Genomic DNA, 18,113 nt, shown 5'->3' with positions numbered 1-18,113 from the left:
CACCTGTACAGCTCCTGTGATGGCCCATACCATATAGTAGTAAAGTATAATTTCTTTCACTGAGTATAAATTGACATTGCTTGCCCACTAAAAGTTGCTGAATCGGCCTACATGCTCTCCTGTCATGACTTGGGTATATTTGGGACTCTGCCCAGTGTCCACTCATGTGAAAGGGCCATTCTTCTGCACTGGCCTGCGCCGAGTTTAGCATCATGGGAATGACTGCCAACACTGTCATACCAGCTCAATTCCCATGAGAAAACATTTGAGTTGAACCAAATAAAACGAACGGAAGGGAGTAGGGTCATTTGAGATAACATGTTGAAAGAAAGACAGAGACGTAGCTATGAAACTGTAATGTTTTGCCTACAGCCTAATAAGTCAGGATGAGAGAGGACAGGAGAGTGTGCTGGGTAGGGAGACGAATCTGTACCAAAGAGCAGTCTCCCGAGCACACTCTCATGGGCAGACGGTAAAGGTTGTGTTGCCACCTAGTGGACATGGGCACCATTGCAATTTCACTCAGCAAATGTCACTCAGTTTGTTTTACATGTCCTACTTGGACTTCAGTAATATTGTAAAGAAGTGAATGAATGCACACATCCTTTTTTAAATCCAAGGTAGATTATGGTATTATGCTCAATTTCATATCAAGAATAAACATGATAAATTAGAATACAGGATAGACATTTTCTATGAACATCATTTTCAATGGAATCAATCCCATAGACAAGCATAATGCTTTAATTCTTGTGACTCAGTGAGCACTTTGTCACTTTCGGTCTGCCTTGAGTGAATCTTGTAGCCCCATGACCTTTTGTGACATTACGTGACCTGAGAAGATACTTGAGGAAAGCCATAGCCAGGTAAATGTAGAGGTGGGTGGGAATGGCATGTGATGTCACGGCTAGACACGGTGGGAAAAGCAACAGGTAGCTCAATGTATGCTAGCGTTCCTGACTGTAGCATCACAGACCACACCTGTGAAGATGGCCCAGGTTAAGTCACCCGTGGATGGTGTCAAGAGTCAGCAGCAGCGTGCAGAGATGTACTCTGATATTACCATCGTCAGCTCCAGCGCAGGTTAGTCCAAATGCTATTTTCTGTCAAAATTCTATTGTATCAGTCAAACTTGTATGCTGAAGTTATGTTATTAATAACAAATGATTCATGGTTGTAGGCCTTTAATTTATATCTGCATGATTTAAGTGTAAATATCATGAGTTAATGTTGTAGTATTAGCCAATTGTTTTCATTCAAATATTTATATGAAAATGGACTGAAAAATGTAAGTCCTTTATATTTCTAGACTTTGAGGAAAATGATTGAAAGAATAACAAACAAACAAAAATGTAAAATATAAAATACTATTTTGGCCAGTTCCCCCGTTCCTTATGTCTGTTTGCCATCCAGCGTAATGTGAACAGCCAGTCAACTATGTCAACCAATTTGACAAATTAGTCACTGTTCACTATTGTTAACTTAATCTCGGTCAAATCCCCATGTCTCTGGTATCTCTTTCTCACGAGATTGAATTTGGTCAGCAAAGCCTCGTGGCTATTAGGTTGCTCGAGGTTGATGGGGAAAGATAAAGTCATGTAATCCCTATTTTTTTTTTAAAGGACATTCATCAGTGAAATGTGTCCTTACAAATTTGGGCGACTTCCTATGTGGTAAACGTGAAACACAAGTAGGTTTATAGGCCTGGCCAGCCTACCTCATGAAAGGTGAACTAGAGTATAATCAAGAAACTCAGTCACAATTTTACTGTTCAATTCAAACTCCTCACCCACTCAACCTATTCTTATCCCGCCTACAGATGTGGGAAGCCCAGCCAGAAAAGGTCCATTTGACAGTATGGCCCTAGGCCTCAGCAGGCGTGGGAGAGCCTACCCATCCCCAGCGCGCAGGCGCCATCGCACCACCTTCAGTCACAAGCAGCTGGACCAGCTGGAGATGGCGTTTGGACAGAACCACTACCCCGACATCTACTGCCGTGAGGAACTAGCGCGGCTCACCAAACTCAATGAGGCACGCATACAGGTCAGTGGGCTTGGGCCTATTTATCCGTACACCGGGATTTCATACATTTTTTATCCTGGGTGGGAATGTTGATAATAATTGTGATGTCGAACTCAAACAGTTTTCATTTACAAAGGAAAGGCCATGACATACAGTGGGGCAAAAAAGTATTTAGTCAGCCACTAATTGTGCAAGTTCTCCCACTTAAAAAGAAAAAAACAGAAAATCACATTGTAGGATTTTTAATTAATTAATTTGCAAATTATGGTGGAAAATAAGTATCCATTGTCCTATAAAATGGTTAAATCTCAAATTCAACCCAGTTAAGTTCATTTTTTATTCTATTTCACAGGTATGGTTCCAAAATCGCCGTGCCAAATACCGCAGGCAGGAGCGTGCGTCTCAGAAGCTCTTGCCAATGGCCATGATGCCAGGGCACGGGGCACTGTTGGGCAGCATGTGTGTTCAGTCCACAGGGTTGACCCGTCAGTACTACCCTCACTCCCTGGCTCACCATATCCCCCGGTTCCCTTCTATGCTGCCCTCAGGTGGTTATTCTCACTCCCACCACCCAGGCTCAGCCAGCCAGTGTTCCTGCCCCACAGTCCCACCAGAGCCACAACCCCCCCGCCAGCACGAGGAGTGGTACAGCCCTCTACGGAACATTGGAGCCCCACCCAGCAACCTGGCCACACCTGTGTTCTCCCTGACCTCCCTGCCTGCTCTAGACCCTGGCTCTCACTGGAACTAAAGAAAGAGTAACTTCTACGTCGGGAAGTAGACAAGCTCTTATAGGCTGTGTCTCGAAGAACAGTTATTCATTGCACCTTAGATTAGATGACAAAATACAGTTTTTTGTATCTATACAGTGATAGCTAGTAACTAAAGAACAGGAAGAATTTAGAGAATAGTGAAAATGACTAAACTCCTTCTCCCATTGAATAACTGACATTGCATGTTTTCTTGAAAGTTCAGGGTAGCCAAACTGAGAGAAAGACATTCGTGGGTAGTCTTGAATTATCCACATAGATTGTCTGAAATATACACTATACATCTTTCTAATGCCTTTTGTATTTTCACAGTAAATAAAGTAGTGTATATCGGGAGTGATTTGTTTGTTTAAATGTTAAATTGATGCAAGAAAGGTTTTGTATCATTTCAGCCAGTAGATTTGAAAGTAGCGTTCACAAGTCAAAACGGGTCCCCACAATTGTATACAACGTCATCCATTTCGTACAGTGCCTTCAGAAAGTATTCACACCCCTTGACTTTTTCAAATTGTGTGAATTTAAAATGTATTTATAGATTTGTTTTTGTCACTGGCCTACACACACACGACCCCATGTCATAGTGGAATTATGTTTTTAGATATTCTGACAAATTTGTTCAAAATGAAAAGCTGAAATGTTTTGAGGCAATAAGCATTCAACCGCTGTTATGGCAAGCCTAAATAAGTTCAGGAGTAAGAATGTGCTTTAACAAGTCACATAATGAGTTGCATGGACCCTTTGTCCTAAATACAAAGCGTTGTGTTTGGGGCAAATCCAACACCATACATTACTGAGTACCACTCTCCATATTTTCAAGCATAGTGGTGGCTGCATCATATTATGGGTATGCTTGTAATCATTAAGGACTGGGGAGTTTTACAGGATAAAAAAAAATGTATGGAATGGAGCTAAGCACAGGCAAAATCCTAGACGGAAATCTGGTTCATTCTGCTGTCCAGACAATAAGGTGCATTCCCCTTTCAGCAGGACAATAACCTAATACACAAGGCCAAATCTACACCGGAGTTGCTTACCAAGACGACAGAGTATGTTGTTGAGTGGCCGAGTTACAGTTTTGACTTAAAGGGATTCGAAGGAAGATGCTAACTAGCGTTAGCGCAATGACTGGAAGTCTATGGGTATCTGCTAATTATCATAACCTACACCTCGGACAGATCTGCACTAACATGCACTCAAGAAGGCTGCAGTATGCGAATGCCACTTTGAGACATATTCAACATAAAACATCACAGAAGACATTCATATATATTTGTTTATTGCAAAGACAACACAGTTGCATGTGTCTACTACTCTTGTCATTTTATAGATTTTAATAACACATTTCTATTCAAGTAACCTGTATTCGCCGAACAACCATCACTGAATGATGAAATCAGAACTCTTTTGTAACAAATAAAGTTTCAGTATTCATTTGGAAGTAATTATAAATGGGTTGAATACAGACCTGGGCCTTATAGCATAACGACCTGGTAACCTAATGATCTGTAACTGTTTGACAGCAATGGAGCTCATTTGGAAAGAATCAAGTGTGGTCTAACGACACATCATGTAACATCATTACTTCAATAGCATTTATAGCAACATAACCCTGCATTCTACTTATAGCACATCTGTACAATTAAGTTAACCCTTCAGTATTGCTGTCACCCAGAGGTCTCACTGTGCTATAAGTCAAAGTGAATCCAGTGATGAAGAAATCACAATGCGCAGCACAGCACATCTTCTGTATTAAAATTCAGATTCTGTTCATCTCAAGTATCAGCCCTGCTGTAGGCGGAATTGTGCGTTCAGGTTGGTGGGTAACAGACTATGTAAGGGATGTAAAGTACGTGTGGATCAGCACAAAAATGATTTGTGATTGACTGTGTCTGACCAGAACCAAACCCGTACCAAGTGTGGCTTTCATGTTACCGGAGTCGCATTCGATTCGAACAAATGGGAGAAAGCGTTTTTGAAAAACAAGAATGAGCAGTAGGACTTAACCCAGGTATTACCGCCTCCGTTTCTAAACACAGTCTTCCATTTTGTTCCAACTGAAAGCAGCCCTGTTCATGGCTCGTTTCTGAGCGTCAGACAAATCCTCCAAACCTGCTTTGCCATTCCCACACTCCCACATAGTCTGTGGTACAGTATACTGCATCCAGGCTGTAACATTCCCACTATGAGTAATAGTACAAGAATGGTGCAGTAATAGTAAAGGCCACTCTTAAAGTTAAGGACCACAGGCAGTTATCATAAATGGCCTAACTTGATTGGATGCATAAATATCAAAACCTTTGGTCCATAATCCTGGATTTTATACAGCAAAGCAGCGCTTAGGTAAATACCTGCTCAAGAATTTCATTCTAAAATGACTGAACTAGTTTAGTTGCTAGCATACAGTAGACACATTTGGCGTTTTTTATAATTACAGTAATAATTGAATAATCGACTTTATATATCAGGGCTGGGCAAACCTTTCAATCTGGCGCACAGGAGTTTTGAGTAAAACCCTTTTATTTTGTTTTGGGGGACGGGGGTTAAAAACTGCAGGTCACACTTGAACGTCTAAAACTAGATAGAAAGTATGTAGAAATGATAACGGACCTAAATAGTTTCAAATGACTGCCCGTTTTCTGACCCGCACATAGGTTTTGACAAACAAAAATTGGTCAAAACAAAATCTGTGCAACCCTCCGTTGAATTTCGAAAATCCCAATGTGGCCCTCGAGCCAAGAAGTTTGCCCACCTCTGGTATAGATGCTGTCTGGACGGATGAAGGATAGTGATAGCCCCACAGAGAGCGTGAGACATGCACACCGGCTCAGGTAAATTAACGTGGTGTGGTGGTGTGCAGTGCACGGTGCCAGACCCCAATAGTTAAGGCACCGTCTCTCCTCTACTCCAGGGACCTGGCAAACTCGGCGTAGTCTATGTACCCGTCATTGTTTTTGTCATTGTCCCTCAGAACATCATCTATAAGGCTTGTGAGGTCCTCCTCTTTCATAGGCCGGCTATCCTCTCCTTTCTCCTGCAGAAAATGTGGAAACATGGAAGTGCACGAGTTTGTAGATGAATAAAGTACATACAGTATGTGGCATCATTGGCTGATAATATCTTCTTTCTTTTTTTTACATGATGTTTTTCCTTTCACACATACCTCTTTGTGCACATGGGTGATGGCTGTGGCCAACTCCAGCCCATCCAGTAAGTTGTTGCCATCATAGTCGTGCATCTTAAAGTAGTGCAACTGCAGCTCCTGCGGCGACATATCCGACTCCGGCTTGTCAATCACACCTTCCAGATGCTCCATGATGTGTCTTAGAGGACATAGGAGAGACACTGCTCAGTGCATTAACCATGCACACACTGTCCGCCAAATGATCGGTAAAGCTTGGAATAGAGCAAACTATTTAGATAGGAGTACTATCTATCTATCTATCTATCTGTCTATCTATCTGTACTTCTTCTGTTGCAAAGCATTAAAGAGCGGAGGATCCTAATGAACACAACCCTTTACTCACTCTCTGTCATGGACCATGTTCTTGTCCAGGTGCATGTTAGGATGGTGACTCTCTGGTGGGTGTTCGTGGGCTGCCTGCTCATGTGAACGAACAGACAGCAGAAAGCAGGAGACCAGGAGTAGCCAGCCCCACACCACGCTCCTCTTGCTACTTACTCTTAACACCATTCTGGGCTGTACAGTAACTACACAGATACAGACACAGACAGAGAGGGACATAATTTTAACAACAAAGTTAATCCAAGCTGAATAATATGACCAATGGTTGCAAGCAAGGTGAAGGTACAGAACAGCCAGTGTCGCTCGTCACTGAATGGCAAGAGCTTTCACTAGAAATAGGTGATCCATCTATGAGACCATATGTTAACTTTTGGAGACACATACATGGCAGAAGAATCAGAAAATTGATCAAATGGATTTGAAATATTTTCAGGCAATAATAACTTCATTGTTTTCAGTGATATGTTATTATATGTACAGTTCAGAATACTATCTAGCTAGTGATGTTGTTGATAGACACATGGCTGGCTAAAGTTAATAATACTTGCACTTAGTTGGTTTAAGAACATCAGTTAGTTTAGCAAGATCATTAATTTGGTGATAACAAGCACACCGTAATGGATCTGCAGCGATATGAATGATTAAAATGCATACTCACCAGTTGACAAACAGACTTGGAATAGTTCGCTTGTAAATTAACTACATGTATTTTGTTCAACCTTTTTGGGCATTACTGTGAGCCGTAGTCACCTTTCAACTCACGGACACGACAGCTAAATTCTGATTGGATATCGGCATTTTGCGTCAGAGATTTGAAGGCGTGAGGTAGCCAAACCCAGACACCTGTGCAAAACAGGAATGTCAATGTGGTTGTTTACTGGGTATTTCGTTGAATTTGTTAAGTAAACACATTTGACAAGCAAATATCAACCTTTCATAGGGAAAATGAGGCCACCAAATCTATTTTCCGAAAATTTGAGGGTGGATTAGCAATAGAAACTTATCCTGGACTAAACATTATTTTGCTGTGTAGCGAGTCAAGTGTTTCGAGCTGTCGTTTTTCAATGTTTTTGTGAAAGACCGATTTAGCAGCCGTCCTGGGAAACTATGCCAGCAAAAATGTGTTCTACCATCATGTCAAGGTCTATTAAATAATGTATTGTATTCTTGACAAATAGTCATTCAGATAATTGTTTGCCCCACCACTTTCTCCCTAATGAGGCACTCGCCAATTAAATGTATACATTTTTGTATTCAGTTTGTAACATGTAAAGTGTTACATTCTTTGCCAATGGTTTTTCAACAGCTGAGACCCTCATAGTCACGCGTTACCATACAATGATGAATTGTCTGAGCAGACCATATGGCAGGTGTAGGCCTAGCTACCTTGAGCCACACAACCTGAAAGTCGGGCAATGAAAATAGTTGACAATTGACTTTTTAAATACAGTAGCCTATTTAGGATTTATTGAGAGATTGGACATACACTGCGGTAAAAATCCGGAATAATAACTTGCCACCTGTGTGTCTCTTAGATCCACAGTTTGAACTTTACTGTTGTATCTATACCCTCTGCACTCTAGTGGGCTATTAGCGCTAATCCCAGGAATTGATCTAGTTAGGGAAAGCTTTTGAAGGGAAATCTAGGACGGTTATCTAGGGCAAAAGGCACTTCAAAGCAAAACGTTTTCAGCAGCCTATAGGCTAGCTAATGTGTAGCTTCTACCGTATTACAATGTAGGGTAAAGAAAAACATAATTCTACAATAATATATTTTTCCCCTCAAATAGTTTAGGTGTGTAGACCTATTGTATGCAAACTAAATACAAGCGTAATGGGGTAGAGTCGACTACAAGAAGTTATTATATGTTGACTGGCTATAAAGCAATCATAAGCTACTTCATTAAATTGTTATTATGAAAAATAAACTAATCTGAATCTGCAAAAGTACACACAAATCTCCCAATCTCATCCTCAAACTGAAGTAGCCTCTGAGTTGGTATACAACTCGTTAACAGCATTGCTTTTTTCATTGTGTGTGCTAGTCCACATTGATTGATTGGTATTTAAGAATAAATGATGATTACATAATATTTTGACATGTCCACCCAAAATGTTAATGAGGAGGGACGTTCGGGCAGCCGCACATGCTCATAGATGGCATTACACTTTATTCATGATTTGTTTGCCAGTCCGCAGTTACTCCCCGGGTATCAGGGGAGTACGTTCACCGAGACAGATCGGGATCTAGAGCGGGCATGGCATCCAATAGGGTCTCTTTCTCGCAATACCGTCTGGAAGCGGAGATCGACCGCTACAGAGCAGAGTGCCAGTGGGACAAGATACCCACTATCGTAGAGCAACTCGTGGCCGCCAGATTTCACGAAGACGGTGAGTGATAACTACCTGTTGGATTCTGGTATAGGTTTCTTTTTCCTGACTAAGTTTTTGTCACATGTCCAGACAGGGATGGCAATAGTTCCGCATGAGTTGAACTTTGTACTCTGCAAGTAAGCGTTTACTCTGCAAACAATGAAAACTAACAGCTTCAGGTATGCCCAAACTGCAGTAGCTTACAATTCGAACAACTACATAATCACCTTACACCTCTCAATGGACAATGTTTAAAACACAGAACATATTGTAGTGAAAATGTATTCACTGATTGTCACTATCACTGTCATTTGTTCATGTTTTAAAGATTATTTTCCATGTATTATAACACACCACTCAAGCACATTCACCAGGAGTGCAGTCTATATATTCAAATCGACTGTGTACTCAGTCTGAAGTGGGTAGCCAAATGTGGGCTACTCACCTCATGTCGTTACAGTAAACATGGGGTAAGGTGACATGGCTCACGACCTTCCTGCGTGTCACTGTTATTGTGTTAATGACCAAATCTTGTCATTTGATGTAATTTGATCAGCCAGATTATTCGCCTATATTCGCCTACCTCCTCATGCCTTTTGCACACATTGTATATAGACTGCCCATTGTTTTTCTACTGTGTTATTGACTTGTTAATTGTTTATTCCATGTGTAACTCTGTGTTGTCTGTTCACACTGCTATGCTTTTATCTTGGCCAGGTCGCAGTTGCAAATGAGAACTTGTTCTCAACTAGCCTACCTGGTTAAATAAAGGTGAAATAAATAAAACATAAAAATAAAAGATGGAACTCCCACTGCCCACCTGAGACTGTTTTCACCATGCCTGCAGGTGTACGGAACTGCTAAATGTGTTATGCCAGAGTGTGTAGAATTCAAGTCATCCCTAGCTGGTCTTCTGTTAAAGTCTGTCTTGATGTTGACAGTTTGCCCATAGTTTTGTCATTCTTGATTTTTTTCAACAACACTGTCCCTAGTTGTTCAAAACAAAAAGTGAAATGCTTGTGTTCCTAGCTCCAACAGTGCAGTCATATCTAACAATTCACAACAATACACACAAATCTAAAAGTAAAAGAATGGAATTTAGAAATATATAAATATTAGGATGAGCAGTGTCGGAGTGGCATTGACTAAAATACAGTAGAATAGAATACAGTATAGATATTAGATGAGTAAAGCAGTATGTAAACATTATTTAAATATTTTTAAAGTGACTAGTGTTCCATTATTAAAGTGGCCAGTGTATATAGGGCAGCAGCCTCTAAGGTGCAGGGTTGCGTAACCGGGTGGAAGGCGGCTAGTGATGGCCCCACCAAAAACCTGGGCTAATAATGTAAGAAATAACACACAAAAAAATTGAAATACTGCAAAGTTGTTTAGGAGCTAGAAGCAGAGCTGCCCTATCTGTCGGCGCCGACTACAAGTTGCTTAGGAGCTAGAAGCAGAGCTGCCCTATCTGTCGGCGCCGACTACAAGTTGCTTAGGGGCTAGAAGCAGAGCTGCCCTACCTGTCGGCGCCGACTACAAGTTGCTTAGGAGCTAGAAGCAGAGCTGCCCTATCTGTCGGCGCCGACTACAAGTTGCTTAGGAGCTAGAAGCAGAGCTGCCCTATCTGTCGGCGCCGACTACAAGTTGCTTAGGAGCTAGAAGCAGAGCTGCCCTATCTGTCGGCGCCGACTACAAGTTGCTTAGGAGCTAGAAGCAGAGCTGCCCTATCTGTCGGCGCCGACTACAAGTTGCTTAGGAGCTAGAAGCAGAGCTGCCCTATCTGTCGGCGCCGACTACAAGTTGCTTAGGGGCTAGAAGCAGAGCTGCCCTACCTGTCGGCGCCGACTACAAGTTGCTTAGGAGCTAGAAGCAGAGCTGCCCTATCTGTCGGCGCCGACTACAAGTTGCTTAGGAGCTAGAAGCAGAGCTGCCCTATCTGTCGGCGCCGACTACAAGTTGCTTAGGAGCTAGAAGCAGAGCTGCCCTATCTGTCGGCGCCGACTACAAGTTGCTTAGGAGCTAGAAGCAGAGCTGCCCTATCTGTCGGCGCCGACTACAAGTTGCTTAGGAGCTAGAAGCAGAGCTGCCCTATCTGTCGGCGCCGACTACAAGTTGCTTAGGAGCTAGAAGCAGAGCTGCCCTATCTGTCGGCGCCGACTACAAGTTGCTTAGGAGCTAGAAGCAGAGCTGCCCTATCTGTCGGCGCCGACTACAAGTTGCTTAGGAGCTAGAAGCAGAGCTGCCCTATCTGTCGGCGCCGACTACAAGTTGCTTAGGAGCTAGAAGCAGAGCTGCCCTATCTGTCGGCGCCGACTACAAGTTGCTTAGGAGCTAGAAGCAGAGCTGCCCTATCTGTCGGCGCCGACTACAAGTTGCTTAGGAGCTAGAAGCAGAGCTGCCCTATCTGTCGGCGCCGACTACAAGTTGCTTAGGAGCTAGAAGCAGAGCTGCCCTATCTGTCGGCGCCGACTACAAGTTGCTTAGGAGCTAGAAGCAGAGCTGCCCTATCTGTCGGCGCCGACTACAAGTTGCAATTCAAGACAAGGGTGACATCACGATCAGTCTCTGACCAGGACGTTTTGAGATCAGAACAGTGTGCTGAAGATAATGTAGCTTTATTCAGATACCGTGTAGAGGATATGTTATTCTCCTGAAGAATTTATTCACCACATGAACATTCCACGTTGCTGCCTAGATTGTAGTTAATGTTTTAGAGAGCAGAATTATTTGTTTTATGCATTATGACACCATATTCTTAATTTAGTAGACCGTCATTGAAAATAAGAATTTGTTCTTAACTGACTTGCCTAGTTAAATAAAGTTGGAATACAAATCTAAAATAAATACTGTACATCACGAGGTTTGGGTAGGTTACTTTCTAAATATAATCTGTTACTAGTCACCTGTCCAAAATTGTAATCAGTAACATAACTTTTCACAGTAATGTAATCTGATAACGTTCCTGTCATGTTTTGTCTTATTTTGTCTTGTCATTTTGCTTTTCCCTCTGTTCGTTTTCCCCCTGCTGGTCTTTTTAGGTTCGTTCCCCTCTTTCTCTCTTCCTCCCTCTCTCTCTTCTCTCTATCGCTCCGTTCCTGCTCCCAGCTGTTCCTATTCCCCTAATCAATAATTTAGTCTTCCCACACCTGTTCCCTATCTTTTCCCCTTGTTTTCCGTTTCTGCCCTGTCGGATCCTTGTCTATTGTTCACCGTGCTGTGTCTGTGTATCGCCCTGTCGTGTCGTGTTTCCCTCAGATGCTGCGTGGTGAGCAGGTGTCTGAGTCTGCTACGTTCAAGTGCCTTCCCGAGGCAACCTGCAGTTCATGATCGAGTCTCCAGTCTGTTCTCGTCATTACGAGTGAATTATGCTTTATGATTGTAGATTTACTTTACTGGATTAAAGACTCTGTTTTCGCCAAGTCGCTTTTGGGTCCTCATTCACCTGCATAACAGAAGGATCCGACCAAAGAATGGACCCAGCGACTACAGACGCTCGTAACACTGCCGTCGAGATCCAAGGAGCCATGCTCGGCAGACACGAGCAGGAATTGTCTGCTGCTCGCCATGCCGTGGAGAACCTGGCCGCTCAGGTTTCCGACCTCTCTGGACAGTTCCAGAGTCTGTCTCGTGCCACCTGTTACTTCCTGGCCTGCCGAGCCTCCGGAACCTAGGGTTAATAACCCACCTTGCTACTCCGGGCAGCCCACGGAGTGCCGCTCCTTTCTCACCCAGTGTGATATTGTGTTCTCTCTCCAACCCAACACATACTCTAGAGAGAGAGCTCGGGTTGCTACGTCATTTCACTCCTTATTGGCCGGGCTCGAGAGTGGGGCACAGCTATCTGGGAGGCAAGGGCTGATTGTTCAAACAATTACCAGAACTTTAAAGAGGAGATGATTCGGGTTTTTGACCGTTCAGTTTTTGGTAGGGAGGCTTCTAGGGCCCTGGCTTCCCTATGCCAAGGTGATCGATCCATAACGGATTACTCTATAGAGTTTCGCACTCTTGCTGCCTCTAGTGACTGGAACGAGCCGGCGCTGCTCGCTCTTTTTCTGGAGGGACTCCACGCAGTGGTCAAAGATGAGATTCTCTCTCGGGAGGTTCCTTCCAGTGTGGACTCTTTGATTGCTCTCGCCATCTGCATAGAACGACGGGTAGAGTCACCAAGCTCGTGGAAGAGAGCTCGCGTCAACGGTGTTTCCCTGCTCCGCATCGCAACCATCTCCCTCCTCTGGCTCAGAGACTGAGCCCATGCAGCTGGGAGGTATTCGCATCTCGACTAAGGAGAGGGAACGGAGGATCACCAACCGCCTGTGCCTCTATTGCGGATTTGATGGACATTTTGTCAATTCATGTCCAGTAAAAGGCCAGAGCTCATCAGTAAGCGGAGGGCTACTGGTGAGCGCTACTACTCAGGTCTCTCCATCTAGATCCTGTACTACTATGTCGGTCCATCTACGCTGGACCGGTTCGGGTGCTACATGCAGTGCCTTGATAGACTCTGGGGCTGAGGGTTGTTTCATGGACGAAGCATGGGCTCGGAAACATGACATTCCTTTCAGACAGTTAGACAAGCCTACGCCCAGCCTTAGATGGTAGTCATCTTCCCAGTATCAGATTTGAGACACTACCTTTAACCCTCACAGTATCTGGTAACCACAGTGAGACTATTTCCTTTTTGATTTTTCGTTCACCTTTTACACCTGTTGTTTTGGGTCATCCCTGGCTAGTATGTCATAATCCTTCTATTAATTGGTCTAGTAATTCTATCCTATCCTGGAACGTTTCTTGTCATGTGAAGTGTTTAATGTCTGCCATCCCTCCCATTTCTTCTGTCTCCACTTCTCAGGAGGAACCTGGCGATTTGACAGGAGTGCCGGAGGAATATCATGATCTGCGCACGGTCTTCAGTCGGTCCCGAGCCAACTCCCTTCCTCCTCAACGGTCGTATGATTGTAGTATTGATCTCCTTCCGGGGACCACTCCTCCTCGGGGTAGACTATACTCTCTGTCGGCTCCCGAACGTAAGGCTCTCGAGGATTATTTATCTGTGTCTCTTGACGCCGGTACCATAGTGCCTTCTTCCTCTCCGGCCGGGGCGGGGTTCTTTTTGTTAAGAAAAGGACGGTACTCTGCGCCCCTGCGTGGATTATCGAGCTGAATGACATAACGGTTAAGAATCGTTATCCGCTTCCCCTTATGTCATCAGCCTTCGAGATTCTGCAGGGAGCCAGGTGCTTTACTAAGTTGGACCTTCGTAACGCTTACCATCTCGTGCGCATCAGAGAGGGGGACGAGTGGAAAACGGCGTTTAACACTCCGTTAGGGCATTTTGAGTACCGGGTTCTGCCGTTTGGTCTCGCCAATGCGCCAGCTGTTTTTCAGGCATTAGTTAATGATGTTCTGAGAGACATGCTGAACATCTTTGTTTTTGTCTATCTTGACGATATCCTGATTTTTTCACCGTCACTCGAGATTCATGTTCAGCACGTTCGCGTGTTCTACAGCGCCTTTTAGAGAATTGTCTCTACGTGAAGGCTGAGAAGTGCTCTTTTCATGTCTCCTCCGTTACTTTTCTCGGTTCCGTTATTTCCGCTGAAGGCATTCAGATGGATTCCGCTAAGGTCCAAGCTGTCAGTGATTGGCCCGTTCCAAGGTCACGTGTCGAGTTGCAGCGCTTTCTAGGTTTCGCTAATTTCTATCGGCGTTTCATTCGTAATTTCGGTCAAGTTGCTGCCCCTCTCACAGCTCTTACTTCTGTCAAGACGTGTTTTAAGTGGTCCGGTTCCGCCCAGGGAGCTTTTGATCTTCTAAAAGAACGTTTTACGTCCGCTCCTATCCTCGTTACTCCTGACGTCACTAGACAATTCATTGTCGAGGTTGACCTTCAGAGGTAGGCGTGGGAGCCATTCTATCCCAGCGCTTCCAGTCTGACGATAAGGTTCATCCTTGCGCTTATTTTTCTCATCGCCTGTCGCCATCTGAACGCAACTATGATGTGGGTAACCGCGAACTGCTCGCCATCCGCTTAGCCCTAGGCGAATGGCGACAGTGGTTGGAGGGGGCGACCGTTCCTTTGTCGTTTGGACAGACCATAAGAACCTTGAGTACATCCGTTCTGCCAAACGACTTAATGCCCGTCAAGCTCGTTGGGCGTTGTTTTTCGCTCGTTTCGAGTTTGTGATTTCTTACCGTCCGGGTAGCAAGAACACCAAGCCCGATGCCTTATCTCGTCTTTTTAGTTCTTCTGTGGCTCCTACTGATCCCGAGGGGATTCTTCCTTATGGGCGTGTTGTCGGGTTGACAGTCTGGGGAATTGAAAGACAGGTTAAGCAAGCACTCACGCACACTGCGTCGCCGCGCGCTTGTCCTAGTAACCTTCTTTTCGTTCCTGTTTCCACTCGTCTGGCTGTTTTTCAGTGGGCTCACTCTGCCAAGTTAGCTGGTCATCCCGGTGTTCGAGGCACTCTTGCGTCTATTCGCCAGCGCTTTTGGTGGCCGACTCAGGAGTGTGACACGCGCCGTTTCATGGCTGCTTGTTCGGACTGCGCGCAGACTAAGTCAGGTAACTCTCCTCCTGCCGGTCGTCTCAGACCGCTCCCCATTCCTTCTCGACCATGGTCTCACATCGCCCTAGACTTCATTACCGGTCTGCCTTTGTCTGCGGGGAAGACTGTGATTCTTACGGTTGTCGATAGGTTCTCTAAGGCGGCACATTTCATTCCCCTCGCTAAACTTCCTTCCGCTAAGGAGACGGCACAAATCATCATCGAGAATGTGTTCAGAATTCATGGCCTCCCGTTAGACGCCGTTTCAGACAGAGGCCCGCAATTCACGTCACAGGTTTGGAGGGAGTTCTGTCGTTTGATTGGTGCGTCCGTCAGTCTCTCTTCCGGGTTTCATCCCCAGTCTAATGGTCAAGCAGAGAGGGCCAATCAGACGATTGGTCGCATACTACGCAGCCTTTCTTTCAGAAACCCTGCGTCTTGGGCAGAACAGCTCCCCTGGGCAGAATACGCTCACAACTCGCTTCCTTCGTCTGCTACCGGGTTATCTCCGTTTCAGAGTAGTCTGGGTTACCAGCCTCCTCTGTTCTCATCCCAGCTTGCCGAGTCCAGCGTTCCCTCCGCTCAAGCGTTTGTCCAACGTTGTGAGCGCACCTGGAAGAGGGTGAGGTCTGCACTTTGCCGTTACAGGGCACAGACTGTGAGAGCCGCCAATAAACGTAGGATTAAGAGTCCTAGGTATTGTTGCGGCCAGAGAGTGTGGCTTTCCACTCGCAACCTTCCTCTTACGACAGCTTCTCGTAAGTTGACTCCGCGGTTCATTGGTCCGTTCCGTGTCTCCCAGGTCGTCAATCCTGTCGCTGTGCGACTGCTTCTTCCGCGACATCTTCGTCGCATCCATCCTGTCTTCCATGTCTCCTGTGTCAAGCCCTTTCTTCGCACCCCGTTCGTCTTCCCTCCCCCCTCCCGTCCTTGTCGAGAGCGCACCTATTTACAAGGTACGTAGGATCATGGACATGCGTTCTCGGGGACGGGGTCACCAATACTTAGTGGATTGGGAGGGTTACGGTCCTGAGGAGAGGAGTTGGGTTCCGTCACGTGCTGGACCGTTCACTTATTGATGATTTCCTCCGTTGCCGCCAGGATTCCTCCTCGAGTGCGCCAGGAGGCGCTCGGTGAGTGGGGGGTACTGTCATGTTTTGTCTTATTTTGTCTTGTCATTTTGCTTTTCCCTCTGTTCGTTTTCCCCCTGCTGGTCTTTTTAGGTTCGTTCCCCTCTTTCTCTCTTCCTCCCTCTCTCTCTTCTCTCTATCGCTCCGTTCCTGCTCCCAGCTGTTCCTATTCCCCTAATCAATAATTTAGTCTTCCCACACCTGTTCCCTATCTTTTCCCCTTGTTTTCCGTTTCTGCCCTGTCGGATCCTTGTCTATTGTTCACCGTGCTGTGTCTGTGTATCGCCCTGTCGTGTCGTGTTTCCCTCAGATGCTGCGTGGTGAGCAGGTGTCTGAGTCTTCTACGTTCAAGTGCCTTCCCGAGGCAACCTGCAGTTCATGATCGAGTCTCCAGTCTGTTCTCGTCATTACGAGTGAATTATGCTTTATGATTGTAGATTTACTTTACTGGATTAAAGACTCTGTTTTCGCCAAGTCGCTTTTGGGTCCTCATTCACCTGCATAACAGTTCCATTACTTTTTGATTACTTTCCCCTTAAGAGGCATTAGAAGTAAAAAATTATCCATATTTGGTGTGTCATCATAGTGGTCTCTGACTTGTGGTCAGGTTCACACAGGTGGCCTTTCATCAATGCCGAATTGAATGTCATTGAGAAAACAGAAAGGTGTCAATGTATTTTTTCACAAACAGAATTTGTGCATTTAAAAGTAATCCAATAAGTTTTTTTTTTTTTTTTCAAAAGTATCTATCATCTGATTACAATATGTTTGCTGGTAACGTAACTGATTACAGGTACTGTTTTTTGTAATCAGATTATATGTAACTGTTTTACATGTAATCAGTTCATCCCCAAGCCTGTACATCACATTAAACATTCTCCAGCCCATATCATCCCTTTCAGTGACAAACCTTGACTGGGCCAGTCTCATAAGCATGGGGTGCTACAGTGTGTCAGAGATGCCAGGACATATACTCCAGTCACAGACTTGGCGACAGAACACACCACCAGAGACGGGAGAGGAGTGTTTGCAAGTGACTTATATTGCCATCCAGTGACTTCAGTTTTAGGCTCCCCTGGTGTTTTTTTCTCCCTTCTCTCAGGGGCTTGTGGGAAATGATGCTATGATGGATTGGGCTGGGTTTATTTTGTGTCCCAAAGCAGGTGACCCCTGACCCTGGACTCCCACTCTGCACTCAGCCCACCAACCCCTTTCACTACTCTGAATTCTGTCCTATTTCCCTGTGCCCTCCTCCAGATGACTACGGGACGCTGTTATTGGCAGAGGCCCTGCTGGAGGAGTGTCTGCAGGACAACCAGAGGCTGTTACGCAATGCTACACCTTTGACGGACATCAACCAGCCCAAACTGTCCCGGTCAAAGGGCTACCTCAACTCCATCCTGAGCAGGGGGCTCCTGGGGGTCAGTCTGAGCATCTCCCCTCTGTGTCACCTCCCTCTACATCTTACTTCCTCATATTCTACTTAGCTTTCTATCTCGTTAACTTGTTTCACCATGTTTCCAATCAGTCTATTCTTTATACAGTGCATTCGGAAAGTATTCAGACTCCTTGCCTTTTTCACATTTAGTTACGTTATAATCTTATTCTAAAATAGATTATATTGTTTTTTTTCCCTCATCAATTTACACAAAATAGCCCATAATGACAAAGCGTAAACAGGTTTTTAGAAATACTGAAATATCACATTTACATAAGTATTCAGACCCTTTACTCAGTACTTTAT

The 18,113-nt window shown here is 44.8% G+C and overlaps 3 protein-coding genes across 3 annotated transcripts in view; 2 read left to right on the top strand and 1 right to left on the bottom strand.

The window, feature by feature from the left end:
- Positions 1-911: 911 nt before the first annotated feature.
- prop1 (PROP paired-like homeobox 1) lies at positions 912-3,128 on the top strand. Its single transcript, XM_046358901.1, has 3 exons — positions 912-1,083; positions 1,820-2,043; positions 2,375-3,128. The coding sequence occupies exons 1-3, from the start codon at positions 945-947 to the stop codon at positions 2,771-2,773; spliced, it is 762 nt and encodes a 253-aa protein (XP_046214857.1). The 5' UTR covers positions 912-944; the 3' UTR covers positions 2,774-3,128.
- Positions 3,129-4,051: 923 nt separating this feature from the next.
- mcfd2 (multiple coagulation factor deficiency 2, ER cargo receptor complex subunit) lies at positions 4,052-7,073 on the bottom strand. Its single transcript, XM_046358902.1, has 4 exons — positions 6,974-7,073; positions 6,317-6,500; positions 5,953-6,112; positions 4,052-5,823 (listed from the first exon to the last, which is right to left on the bottom strand). Exons 2-4 carry the CDS (start codon positions 6,481-6,483, stop codon positions 5,692-5,694), a joined length of 459 nt encoding a protein of 152 aa, XP_046214858.1. The 5' UTR covers positions 6,484-6,500; positions 6,974-7,073; the 3' UTR covers positions 4,052-5,691.
- Positions 7,074-8,488: 1,415 nt separating this feature from the next.
- Positions 8,489-18,113, top strand: part of ttc7a (tetratricopeptide repeat domain 7A) — a 54,726-nt gene continuing 45,101 nt past the window's right edge. Inside the window, exons 1-2 of the mRNA XM_046358900.1 lie at positions 8,489-8,706; positions 17,627-17,790. Coding sequence (XP_046214856.1) covers positions 8,574-8,706; positions 17,627-17,790 — 297 coding nt within the window. The 5' untranslated portion in view covers positions 8,489-8,573. The remainder of the gene's footprint in view (positions 8,707-17,626; positions 17,791-18,113) is intronic.

Source organism: Oncorhynchus gorbuscha, linkage group LG08 (genome assembly GCF_021184085.1).
Source record: "Oncorhynchus gorbuscha isolate QuinsamMale2020 ecotype Even-year linkage group LG08, OgorEven_v1.0, whole genome shotgun sequence".
Lineage (NCBI taxonomy): Eukaryota > Metazoa > Chordata > Actinopteri > Salmoniformes > Salmonidae > Oncorhynchus > Oncorhynchus gorbuscha.
This window is presented reverse-complemented; position numbering and strand designations above follow the sequence as displayed.